At 37.6% G+C, this 13020-nt stretch overlaps 1 protein-coding gene across 1 annotated transcript in view; it reads left to right on the top strand.

Moving 5' to 3' along the window:
• LOC135464077 (DNA topoisomerase 2-binding protein 1-like) overlaps positions 1 to 13020 on the top strand; it is a 29445-nt gene that overhangs the window by 10277 nt on the left and 6148 nt on the right. The window contains exons 16-35 of the mRNA XM_064741566.1: positions 192 to 263; positions 591 to 701; positions 1105 to 1214; positions 1753 to 1865; positions 2147 to 2206; positions 2489 to 2629; positions 2941 to 3499; positions 3777 to 3905; positions 4900 to 4983; positions 5310 to 5456; positions 6523 to 6672; positions 7285 to 7368; positions 7622 to 7690; positions 8265 to 8513; positions 8801 to 8883; positions 9124 to 9156; positions 9829 to 9872; positions 10550 to 10639; positions 12219 to 12260; positions 12705 to 12777. Coding sequence (XP_064597636.1) covers positions 192 to 263; positions 591 to 701; positions 1105 to 1214; positions 1753 to 1865; positions 2147 to 2206; positions 2489 to 2629; positions 2941 to 3499; positions 3777 to 3905; positions 4900 to 4983; positions 5310 to 5456; positions 6523 to 6672; positions 7285 to 7368; positions 7622 to 7690; positions 8265 to 8513; positions 8801 to 8883; positions 9124 to 9156; positions 9829 to 9872; positions 10550 to 10639; positions 12219 to 12260; positions 12705 to 12777 — 2443 coding nt within the window. The remainder of the gene's footprint in view (positions 1 to 191; positions 264 to 590; positions 702 to 1104; positions 1215 to 1752; positions 1866 to 2146; positions 2207 to 2488; positions 2630 to 2940; positions 3500 to 3776; positions 3906 to 4899; positions 4984 to 5309; positions 5457 to 6522; positions 6673 to 7284; positions 7369 to 7621; positions 7691 to 8264; positions 8514 to 8800; positions 8884 to 9123; positions 9157 to 9828; positions 9873 to 10549; positions 10640 to 12218; positions 12261 to 12704; positions 12778 to 13020) is intronic.

Raw genomic sequence — 13020 nt, 5'->3', positions numbered from 1 at the left:
CAAGTGAAATACTCTTGAGTACTAAGTAAAATATTAAAAAAATAAAAAAAACCAATCATACTGTAGTGTAAAATGCAAGTGCTCACAACACCAAGTATATATATTGTCATCAGAAATTAAATGTTGCATTGAGATATCTCTTGAAAATTGACACATTTGTATCTTTCATGGTTGAATTGTAAATGTTTCAGCTGTGCAGCCAGAAGGGGAAGTAACTGTAGCTGAGCCTGTAGAAAACAGTGGTGATGTCACTCAGGAACCGGGTATGTTGGACTAGACATAGATTTGAGTTCTAGTATAATTTTGGTAGTATCCACCATAAGGTGAAGTAAAACGTAAAGATAACTGTCACAACTGGATGAAACAATCATTTCATTTGTCCCACCTGATAGAGCCATCTGACAGAAAAAGAAAGAAAGATCATCACATAACCATGGACACTGAATGGGCTTTTATTAATGAAAGTAAAAGGAAAAAAGGCTGACATGGATAGGTCTTAATTTCTGTTACTTTGTCTTGTTGTATATGTAGCATTAGCTATCCAAAAATATTCTAAAGTTATGTAAAGTTTCATTTTGTTTGAATTTTAGTTGGTGCTGGAGCTCAAGATGGGGGAATATTTTCTGGGAAGAAATTTATCTTTTTGGGTTTTGAGGATGATCAACAGGCAGAGTTAGCAGGATATACAGAGGAACATGGAGGTAGGAGAATCATAACTGTGCTCAGAAATTGATTTACTCTAGCCATCTGTACATTGCTTTGGTGTTTTTATCCCACTGAAGTGTATATTGCTGTTAATTCACAATTCTTATTTCCTCAGTAAAATCAAGTAATGCTGAAGTAAAGTCTGGTACATGTTATGTCAAGGCTCAGAGATGACAGGCCTTGTATTGAGTCACATAATTATTTGTTTTCATGCTTTGAGTATGCATGTGTCAAAATATTTGCACTGATTGTTTGTACAGTTCTCAATGGTATTTAGTCAGTTTATTATAGTTTTAAGCTTAATGTGGATAAATTTTTGTTATAAAATGGTTTTGTTGAAGAAGACAGTATAATTAACAAAGATAGAAGCTTACAACATTTCCTGTCTTTGTACTTCAGGTAAAGTTGTGTCTGGAGGCAGCCGTCAGGTTTGTGACTATGCCATTGTACCTATCGGAGGGTATCCTGTCACAGTAACAGTCACAGATGTCCTCACCAACGCTTGGCTTGTGAGTCATCTTCTTTGGACTTTGGGGGTATTTCCTAGATTATGGAAATTTGTCAGATTCTTGAGATACTTAACACAGTATTCTGTTTGTAAATCTTAAAATGTTCTTTGTTTGTACACAAGTGTGTTTTGGAAGGGGTTTTACATCTCAAGGTTTATATGTAGTGATGAGCAGTGGTTTACTCCAGTTTCCTTTATCCAATAACCTCACCATCGCCATAAAAGTGACAAACTTTTGAGTCGGCATTACACGCCAATCAAATAAATAAATATACACAGGTACATATATTTAATGCACATCATTATTTACCAGTCGGCAGGTGAGAGAAAACAAGGAGATTATCAAGCATGTCAACACTCTTAAAGGCAAATGTAAGACATCATTTATTGGAAGACGTTTAGCCATAATCATTTACTCATTTCTAGGATAGCCTGTGAGTTAGCAGAGGTTAAGGGTGTTGTGAGAAGGAAAACATCGAAAAGAAGCTAAGAAATCCTTAATTGTTCTTGTCATTAATGGTTAATTAATATTCTTGTAGCAAATGTGTTTGGAGCAAGAGGAGTTGCTGTGTGCAGATGATAATGAGTTGTTTCACCCTCTGGAGATTGTGGATGAGAACTCACCCCTTGATGGCTGTGTCTTGTCAATAAGGTGAGTCTGTGAGTGCTGTGTCTGTCCCCCCCCCCCCCCCCTGATTTGTTGCTTACAGGCTTATATACTATTGGATTATGTATACACTTATAGTTTATCAGATTTGTTAGAATACTACACATGAAAACATTTGTAAGTACAAGTAACTGAGGAGGTGGTCAGAGAAATTAAAAACGCAGAAGAGATACTGGCTTATATCCCATTTGCTATTACTACTCATTACTTTTAAGTAACATTTTTAAAGTTATACAAATTGAAAATGCTAATTTGTCTGGTTTCAGTGGATTTTCGGGTACAGAAAGGGATTGTTTGATGCATATAGCGGAAGTCCTGGGAGCCAGGTAATAACTCCTGCTAGTCAGCTGAGAGAAAAACAGCACACCAGAATTTGTATACCAGTGTAGGTGCCAATAAATCAGTATAAAATGTCTTGACAGATGTACAAAGTGCTGTAAATGCTTTTGTTAATTTTTTTATTTATTTTTTTTTAAGAAATGTTTTTGTCAGTACATGTACTTAGATTTCTGCACTGTCCAACATATTTCTGATATTTCATGTCAGTTGACATGAACACATTATTTCTTAAGCATCTTATGTAAATATTTATCATTTGTTTGGCCCAGATGTCAGGAGTATTTTGTGCGTAAGGCTAACAATAAAGATAACAAGGGCCTGGCAGCCAGCACGCATCTTATTACCAAAGAGGCAGGCGGATCCAAATATACAGCCGCCAAGAAGTGGAAGCTTCCAGCGGTTTCTAAACAGTATGTACTCAGTGGTAGTGCTGGTAATAAATATGTATTGATCATGAAAGCTATAGGACTGGGATTAGGTTTTTTTATGTATTTTAGCATTGATAAATTTATTATCATATGAAAAGATAATTCTTGTGCTATAATCCGTATTACAACTCCATTTTCTCTTAGAATTTTTTTAAAATTTGTTTTAATAGATAGAATATCATAGGCTAAGCCTTTTGTTAGAAATACACAGAAATTATGTATGTCTGAAGAAACAGCAGTCAGCATTCATCAGCTGTATCTTGATGTGATCTGAATTTGCTCTCTTGCCTCAGATGGTTGTTTGCCTGTGCGAGATCAGGTAAACAGGAGAATGAAGGTGATTATCTAATAGACAATGTGAAGACAGATAGCACAGAACCAGCCACCAGTGGTCTTACAAACACTGACAATCCTAACCTTGTGGCGCCTCCAGCTCAACATGACATACAGAATGGACAGAACACCCATGCTGACAAAAGAAACAAGGATAAAAGAGATAGTCTGAACAATGGCGAGGCAGAGAAATTGCAGGCATCAAATGATGAGCAAAGTGATGAGAAGTGTGAAGTATTTGATCAAAGAGTGGACATAGTTAACCAGGAAACTGAGCTTCCTGAAGAGAATGATGCACCTGTGGCCCAGGGGCAGCCACACTCTGGTACTGATTGTCCAGATGTTCCGTTCCCAAACGATGACTATGCAGACATGACTCTCCCACGAGAACACATCCCAGACGTGCCGCAGCCACCCGTAATTCATGTCTCTCCACCAGGGGGCAGCAGCCAGAAAGAAAATCAGGGAGCCCAGTATGCCACACCCATCATTACCAGACCACAGCATGGCAGAGTCAAGGTAGGCCACAGCATGGCAGAGTCAAGGCAGGCCAAATCATGGCAGAGTAGGCCAAATCATGGCAGAGTCAAGGTAGGCCACAGCATGGCAGTCAAAGTAGGCCACAGTATGGCTAAATAAAGGTATCCCAAATCTTGGCAGATAAAGTTTCAGACAACATAAATTAAAACTTAATAGGTGTTGAGATCTCTGTTTTAAAGGTGTATATGTGTGAAGTTTTTGTCATTGCAAAAATTGTCATTGAAGAAGTATCTGATAACTTATGTTGTCTTTATAGGAGTTGGCAGAACATGGGCACGCTGCAGGCAATGTGAGAACTCCAGGCACTGCTGCTAGGATGGGAATTGACACACCCAGCAAATTCCTTAACCCACAGAAAACTTACAATCCAAATTTTGATCTCAATGTAAGTTATCTTACGTGGGGCACGCATATCAACGCTTTAGGTTGAGCATGTCATTTGTATCTCTTCAGGCTCTGAAGATTCTTTTAACGCCATGAAAATTTGATTAAACATTGACAGGTTCCTGTTATTCTGAACAAAATAGTTCATTTTCCTATGGGAACTTTTTTAATCTTTAAAATTGAAATGTTTTTTGTCTTCAGTAGATATGTATCACATGTGAAATGAAGTTAAAAAAAAGACAACACTAAACCAAAGCCTGTATTTATCAAGTGTCTGAAGACTTAAGTCAAAAATTCGAACACAGTTAGAAAATAAAATGCTTTGCTCTAGAAAGCTTGAAAGGTGTGCACCGATTCTTTATTGCAGAACATTGCACTAACCACAATTTGGATTCTTTCCTGTTCTGAGTTCGGCCTTTTAAGGACATGCAATTTATGACTGAAGTCTTAAATAGTTTGATAAATAGGGGCCCAAATTCATAAATTCTTTGATATAGTATCCCATATGAGGTTTGAAAAGCATACCTTATTTAGGTGATGTGTTATAACAGAAATACTGCAGTTTAAAGTAAGCAAAATCATGCAATTACAGAAAATCAACAGAGCCGCCAAGTTATCAGTTTTAGCCAATGATGTGCGACTTATTTCTATAATCCAAGAACACAGCTGTTTCCGCTGACGTCACGTGAACCCTCTTTTGCCTTTTACCCGTATGAGTGTAAAGAGTGACTGGACATCTTGTTTCTGGTTGCTCTAACATGGCATGCCACATGGCCTAAGGATTCCAGGTTAAAGGTTATCCATGAGGTTTATCAGGTTACCAAGCCAGAAAAAATGACTGTAGCTGTATATGTCTGTTGAACTAAGGTTATATTAATTATTGATTTTTCTTTTAAATTATTGGGAAATGTACTGGGTCTTCCAAGTGCTATTGATACTGTTTGGTGTGGTGAGAAATTAGTGTTTTCCTGAAGACTTTTATTTTGTTTGTGCAGGAGTTTATGTTGGCGGTGGAATCTCCTATGAGTTCTAACACACCTTGTGGTAAAAAAGCCGGGAGACGGAGGAAGTCGAGTTTGGTTAGTTGATGTCTTTGTGCTCTGGTACAAGTGTAAACACCTCCTCCAGCTGACACAGCTGAGGGTAGCCTTTGTTCAGATTTGAATTCAGTTTGTTGAAGTTTCACTCAAGAGCTTGGGAATGATATGAATAGAATTCAAAACTTGTATTGTGTAAAGGTAATTTTCCTTACATGATACTGTCTTCTTATATATACATAAATGTACTTTGTGGCAATAACCCATCTATCATTGTTACCATGAACTGCCAGAAATATGCTGTTGTGAAGGATTTTTTGTCTTTCTTCATCTATAATATATTGTCACACTGTGTGTTCTACTTGCAGCCATTAGAAGAAGCCATTCAGTTTCACATGTCAGTGGGAATGAAAAATAGCACAATGTGTAGGGCAGATAATGCTGCAAAACAGAGAGGAGAGCAGGATGGTGACAGCATGTTTGATGACAAAGACTTCTCAAAGTTCCCGGTTCTGGTAAAACTTTCCTTGCAATATGTTTTTGTACTTTTGTTTTTGTGTGTGAATATTTTGTATAATTTAATTGATCAAATTTTTCTTGAGCTAGCAAAGTATACAACATTAAAGGAGAAGAAAACTTTAAAAAATGACACTATAGTCTGAAAAGAGCACATATTTTTCTATCTGGTGGTAACCGGCCCGGATAGCACAGTTGGTAGAGCGTCCGCTTCGGGACCGGTAGATCCAGGATCAATCCTTGATCGAGTCACACCTAAGACTTTAAAAGAGGAAGTTGTAACTTCCTCGCTTGGCGTTCAGCATGAAGGGGATAATGCAACGACTGGTTGACCCGTATCAGTATAATGGCTCGGGCGAGGCGGCTTACTTGCCTTCGGTAAGTCGTCTCAGTGAAGCAGCACTAAATAAAAGAGCGGTGGAAATCCGTCCTGCTACAAGGAGGCACGTTACACGTACATGCACCCTAAAGATTCCTTCGTCGTCATATGACTGAAAAATTGTTGAGTACGACGTTAAACCCCAAGCACTCACTCACTCTATCTGGTGGTGCCTGTTGCATAATTTTGCGATTTTTCCTCGCCATACACTAGTTCTTAGGCAAAATGGAGTCGCCCACAGCGAAACACAGCTGAGTTTATTTATAATTTATGAACTTGAGGTACATATTAGAATTTTTTATGGCACGCACCTGCAAGGAAATGCATACTGTTGTCAGTGGTATTTGTTTGATATTGAAATTTCTTCTCCTTTAAATTACCTGTTGTGAGCATTAACCCAGCTGGATTACTGTTAGTACAAAATGTGAATAAGTTTTGTTAACCTGGCTTGTCTTAGGAAGCCTTGAGGTTAGGTACTGTAAGCAGTAATTACAACACTGCTTGCTGATTATGTGACCTGCAGTCGTGTGCTTGAGCCATACAGGTTTACTGTATAGATGTAGTGTCCAGTCTGCATGCTAGTTTGTAAAATGAGGATGACCTGAGACATGAGGATCTAGTTCATGCTCTGTGACATTTTGATTATTAGCTGTAAATTCAGGTTTGTCTTGTTTCCATGGTTTCAGGATCAGAACAAAGGTCCTCTTCGCGGAGTGGTGATAGCAGTCAGTAAGAAGCTGAGTAACCACCAGGCAGAATACAACAACATGGCAGCTTCCCTGGGAGCAGACTACAGATGGACATACGACAAGTCCTGTACACATTTCATATTTCAGGTGAGGGTTACATGTTAAGTCAGGTATCATTATTGGGCAGTTGAAATTTACAAGTTCTGTCATGACTTTACATGAAAGTAGAAATTTAATGTCATTTTAGACGATTGTGCTACAAAATAAGGCTTTAAAGGACGTGTAGCACAATATTTTCTTGCCATCTGGCCACCAGTTTCCTATTATTATGCAAACTTTCTAGATCATAGGTATACTTGGGATTGGTAGAAGCTCCATGTTGACTACAAGCTATGATACTGACACAGCCACTATTACGGATGGTTGAAAAGCGAGATTTGGTCCAAGCTGGGACAAATGCATCTGTGAATTCACTAGCTGTGAACCTTTGTTACATCATAATTATCGGTGTACATGTGCTCATAAAACATATTCGAAGTACACATGAACTGCAATGTAAGAGGAGAAAAGGATGCGTCCTGCTGTCATGTGGACGGTCTGTGTAGCTCGACCTTGAGTCATCGAGACGAATGTCCATCTGTTTATTCTGTGAATGAAATCTTAATGAATTCATGGGTATTCTTCAGTATGGTTTTAAACACCAATCAGATTAATAAATATGAAAATAAATTAATTAATTTGAAAGATTTTGTTTTTCAGGGTCGGCCAAATGATATTAACAAAGAATTCAGAACAGCCCGAGAGCATGGGAAGCTGGTGGTGTCTCCACATTGGCTAACAATGGTATAGATTGATCTGTTCATGGACAGAAACATTAATGTAATATCCATTCTTCTGCACTGGTATAAAGCCTCATAACCTCTAACATAATGTCTTCTCCAAATATCGTATTTTTGCTCTTCTGTCTGTTTAAATCTCACGTTTTGTCTTTAATACTAGATATGATTGCTAAATTTTCTGTTCATTCTGTTCTCTGTTGAACTGAGATTGACCACTGTTTTTTTTTCTTTTTTTTTTCTTTTTTACTGTTTAATAGTGCAAAGAACAGAATGCAAGGGTAGATGAGAGCCTCTTTCCACATAACTACAACCCAAATCTCAGTCTAGTAAGTAACACATCTTCTTGAAGAGGATGGTCATTTCAGATTTTTCATCATATCAGTTGCACTGTAAAGCTAAAACACTGGATTCCTTCATAAAATGTTACTGAAGTCTTCATAGAAATTTCTTCTACATACTTTAATAACTGCAATGCATTTTTTTACCTCAGTTTTCAATATGTCATCCTTATTTTTAACTGAAATATGGTTAAATGCCAGTAAAAGTCAACAATTGAATTCTTATTTTGCTGTTAACTCCTGTCTGTTCCTCCCCTGTATGTCTTGTTACTACAAGACTTTATTAAATCCACATATTCTGTTGTATATTGAAGTATATTTAGTAAGTTGTCATGCTGGCTTACTACTAAGTAACAATCTATACTACATGTATAACATTGTGGAATGTATCACTGTTTTCTCTCTATTTGCCCTCCTGGCTGCATGTTGTGAAGACATCAGGATCAAACAGAAATACGAGCAATCGGAATTTGATTTACTGATGTCGTGTCACATAGTTTTCGTTGTGCGTTTCGTGTGAAGTGTGAAATGGCCTTATCATATGTCTGTTGAACTGTTTCAGTCTGTGGTATCTGGTAAGCGTGATACTCCTGCAAGGTCCACCAGGAAATCCTCACGCAATGCGTTACGCTCACAAGCTCAGGAGACACCCAAGTCTACAAAACCTCGAGCCCTTTCCACAGATGATGTTCCCGCTAAATTCTCAAAGTCAGACGATCTGAAGAATGACACTGCAGAAAAGGTTACGCCTGTGGAAAAATCTCCACCTGTTAGTGGTATGGGCGATAATGTCCTAGATGAAGAATCAAAGGTAAGCTTTTTTTGAATACATGGAACATAGGTATTTTCCAACCTGCGGCTCTGTTAAAGAGAGAAACAGCTTGCAACCCTTTTCATGTTATCATGTTATAGCCATTGTGGGCATACTCAGGGAGAATTTAGAGAATAAGATTGCAAAATGTTTCAGAATCAAAGATTTGGGTCTGTTTTATGTCACGTAAGTTTGACACTGTCAGTGCAGTTTGGATGCTGTTGGCACATTCTGATCAATTGTTTTGAAATGTGCAAATTTCGTGAAAGTTACAAGTTATTTTTTAGGTCCCGTTGTTGGATATGGGAGGAACGCTAGAAATAAGAGAGGCCTTTAACAATAAAATCATGAACATCATGGCAACTACAAAGTAAGTGCAATAGTTTAATTTTGCTATTTTCAGATTTAACATAAGTTGCAGTATTTACAACATTTAAAAGCAAATAATATTTTTTTATGCCTAATCATTAGCAGTGTTAGTCTATAGAAATTCTGTTTCTGACAATTAGTAACCTTCTCCATTTGTTTATTAGGAACACAAACTTTAAAACGTCAGTATTATTCTAAGACTTCATTGTATATTGTTGTATCTGATGTCGTTTCTTTCCAGTTTCCATTTGTCTGGGTCACCCATGGCCGAGAGGCAAGTTAGATTAAACTTCAGTGCGGTGTGATTGCATGCTTTCATCCTTGTGGTTGTTCAGTACATAGATGCATGACTGGATTAGGCTTTTTTGCTGCAGATTTTGTCACACTGTGTTGGTGTTTTCATACTGTGTTATTCTAAGGGGGACCTAATCGGTCTTCTACAAACTAGTCTTGAGCTGTGCAGTCTGTTTGCTTCAGTGTGTCTCTTGTCTTTTTTTTCACACACACACGTATGGCACTTCGAGGTTCTTGTGCAGAAAGTAATAGAGCAAATCACAAAGTCAAATATATTCTGTTTCTTCTAAATTTTGGGACACCTGGTCTGCTCATTTTAGCCAATATATACGTATAAATTGTAGCAGGAATATTGAGTTTATTTTTTCTCACATGGTTAGACCATCTGATGAAAAACATACTCATAGTTTTACTTTTCCAAAAGGATTGTAAAGAAATGCAATATTCTGCTTTCAACACTACTAATGTCTGTCCCAAAGTTTGGAAGAATTAGGGTAAGTATTTGTAATTTTCAGATTATACGATAGCAAACTGGCTGCTGTCCCCATTGACTGAAAATACATGTAAACATATATGAGAAGATGGACTTGCACAGAAGGAAAACTGTTAACTTGATGATAAGTATAATTGCATATTTGTAATATTTCCTCAGCATGACAAAGAAGACTCCAAGGAGGAAGAGCAGGAGACAGAACTGTAAGTCCTGTAAGACACAGGTTTCTGCATCTAGGGATACTGGGATTATCAGAAACTGTTATTGAAGATGATATCTCATTTCTTGATATGGAAAACTCATGTCAGTATGAAGTGTTATGGTGATGTTAGCAACTTCATGATAATTCTGTGTTAGATTGTGTATTTTTGGTCAGTTAAACCAGTGAATTGCTTTCTCTCCGAATGAAGGAAAGTGATTCATTCTGACACATACATTTATATATATATACATTGTAACTAATGTCATGATTATGGTGGACCAGCTATCACATACAGTGTTATACACTGTAGCTGATGTCATGATTATGGTGGACTACCTATCACATACAGTGTTATACACTGTAGCTGATGTTATGATTATGGTGGACTAACTATCACATACATTTATGTACATTGTAGCTGATGTCACGATTATGGTGGACTAGCTATCACATACAGTTTTATACATTGTAGCTGATGTCATGATTATGGTGGACTACCTATTACATACATTTATGTACATTGTAGCTGATGTCACGATTATGGTGGACTAGCTATCTGAAAGAAAGAACTCTTTGACTAGTTCAGTTATATATACTCGATGTAAACAAACTGTTCTGATACGTATAAACTTGTTATATTGTTGATGTACGCTGTATCATGTCTTGTTTTCTCCACAGCCAGTGGGGTTGTTGACAGTGAGAATTCCTCCACAGATAGTGTGGGTAGGAGCCGGACATCGGCACGTAACAGACAGAGGACTTCCCCAGGTTAGTGGCTGTATGCCAGCACACCTCAGTGTTGGTGGGAGTAAGTTGAAAACCTGTGGAACACTTAGGCGACACCTATTTTATTTTGTGTTTTATGGGAGAGCCAAAACTCAAAAAATTAAATAAAAGTAACACTGAAAGTCCATATCTTATTTTTTTCTGATTTTGAGGGTTTTATGAAATTTCTGGTTTTCAAGTCTTTTTGGTCATATAAATATGTCTTATACAGGACAATTGCTTGGACAGTCCAGATTTAGTTAATATAGGCTTTTTGAGTTTCAGTGTTATTTGTATACCCTTTTTCAGCATTGGAAAAGATTTATTCTGCCAATAAATAACAATTTAAAATGGTGTGGCCTTATATTGTAAGTGTTGTTGGCGTTATGTTACTTACTGTCCTGAAATGCTGACAGTTTAAAATTCCGTTTGTAAAACTGCACAACAATGTTGTATGACTGGAATGGGTGATTGTTGGTGTTTTGTGTAGGTCTGTCAATTGTATTGTGTGGTGGTTAGATGGTTCTCTCGTCGTGATATTTTGTGGGCACATGACTATTTTTTTAAGGGATACATGAAAAGGAACTGTAAAACATAGTTTTAGATTATATGGATTATATTTCTATGCCAAATGAAGAAAATTGTGTCCCACAATTTTTGTTTAAAAAATTTCATTTTGGGGGTATTATTTGACCTGTTTATTACCTCTATATATTATGCATATTTTCCATCAAAGGTCAGATTTTTTTATCCTTGAATGAATATGTCATCCTTGACCTTGCTCGGAACTTGGTGAACACGCCCGAAGTGCCGCAAGCCCATGGAGAACCATGTCGCTACAGTGTGGGCTACATGTAAACACATACTGCATGGCTTCTTCGGACCAGCTTAGTGCCCCCTCCATACCCCTACACCCGCCCCCTGCCTCGGTCTGTTCCCCACATCACCGCCCCCATTCGGCCTGACTCGTTTGTTTTGTCCCTAACTTAGTTCTTTTAAACAGGGATCATCACCGACGTCACTGCTGCAAGCTACTTAATTCCGGACTGACCACTGGCGCCTTAAGAAAATTGTACTTTGAAGCCATTTTTACCCCCCAAAGTGATAGTTGAAAAATTTATTTGCACTTTTGTTATAAAATAAAACAAAAATGTTTCATGTATCCTTTAAGTTATATTAGTGCACTACAACAAATACATGCACAGCATTTTTTATGTTATTTGTGGAGATGGTATGTGATAAGTTCCTAATAATTCAGTCACAAAGCTGTGTTTTGTACATAGAAATTACCATTTATACACGATATATGTTTGTATGTAGTAATTATGGATTACAGTGCTCCTGGCAACTTTTGGAAAAACTATTTCTGTTGAAACCTTTACATTTTCTGCCAGAAACAAAACTGATGAAAACACTCTTTACAACCATCCAAAGGTAAGAGATTTGTAGTTTGGTAAAGTTTGGCCGAACAAAAAATTCCTGGATCTCTGCTGTGTGACTGGGTTATAAGGTACTTAATATATAGAGTGTTGTGTTGTTGGTTGGGACTGTATTTGGCATGTGATTTTGTACATGTTTTTAGAAGAGAAGGTAGGGAGCGGACAGAGGAAATCCAGGCGCTCAAGTGAGTCTGTATGCTGGTCTATCACACTGTAATCGTTGTAGAATGGTCATTCAGGTTTAAACAGTATTCTTCAGATTTTAGTGAACATTTAGGCAAGATGTAGACATATTGCACATGTTGGGGAATTCAGCAGTAGAAAACATATATATAGACTAAAAATGCAAACTATAAATTATCCTCTTTATGAAGCAATTATTGGTATTGTTGTGGCTATGCACTGTATAGTCCACACACAAAAGACATCAGGTTGATTTTTCTGCATTATAGCAGTAAAAGCACACAGTTGACTGTGTTTAATAACTGGAAATCCAGAGTTATATGGAATAAAGAACAGAAATGTGCAAGAATACATGAATCTGTCAGTCACCTGTATTGCATGAAGCTGAGTTTGATAACACAGTACAGTTTACTGATTATGAAGGAATCGTATGCTTTGTTTTACAGGTAAACATTCAGAACAGTCCAACCCTGAACCGTCTCAGAGTGTACAGGTGACCTGGGATGATGAAACTGGCAGGTGAGTAGCAGGAATGAGTGCAGCTTTGCTAATTGTCTTAAATGATTTGAATAGTTGAGGTTAGAACTGTCATTTCCTTGTCATCAGGCTTAGCCCACAATCTCACTCAGTGTAATTAGGCTCATCCAAAAGTCCCACCCAGCCTAGTTAGGCTTACCCCACAGTCCCACCCAGTGTAGTCAGGCTTACCCCACAGTCCCACCCAGTCTCGTCAGGCTTATCCCACAATCCCACCCATTGTAG

The sequence above is a fragment of the Liolophura sinensis genome, chromosome 1, assembly GCF_032854445.1.
Source record: "Liolophura sinensis isolate JHLJ2023 chromosome 1, CUHK_Ljap_v2, whole genome shotgun sequence".
Classification (NCBI taxonomy): domain Eukaryota; kingdom Metazoa; phylum Mollusca; class Polyplacophora; order Chitonida; family Chitonidae; genus Liolophura; species Liolophura sinensis.
Note: the sequence above shows the minus strand (reverse complement) of the source record. Positions and strands in the feature narration are given on the sequence as shown.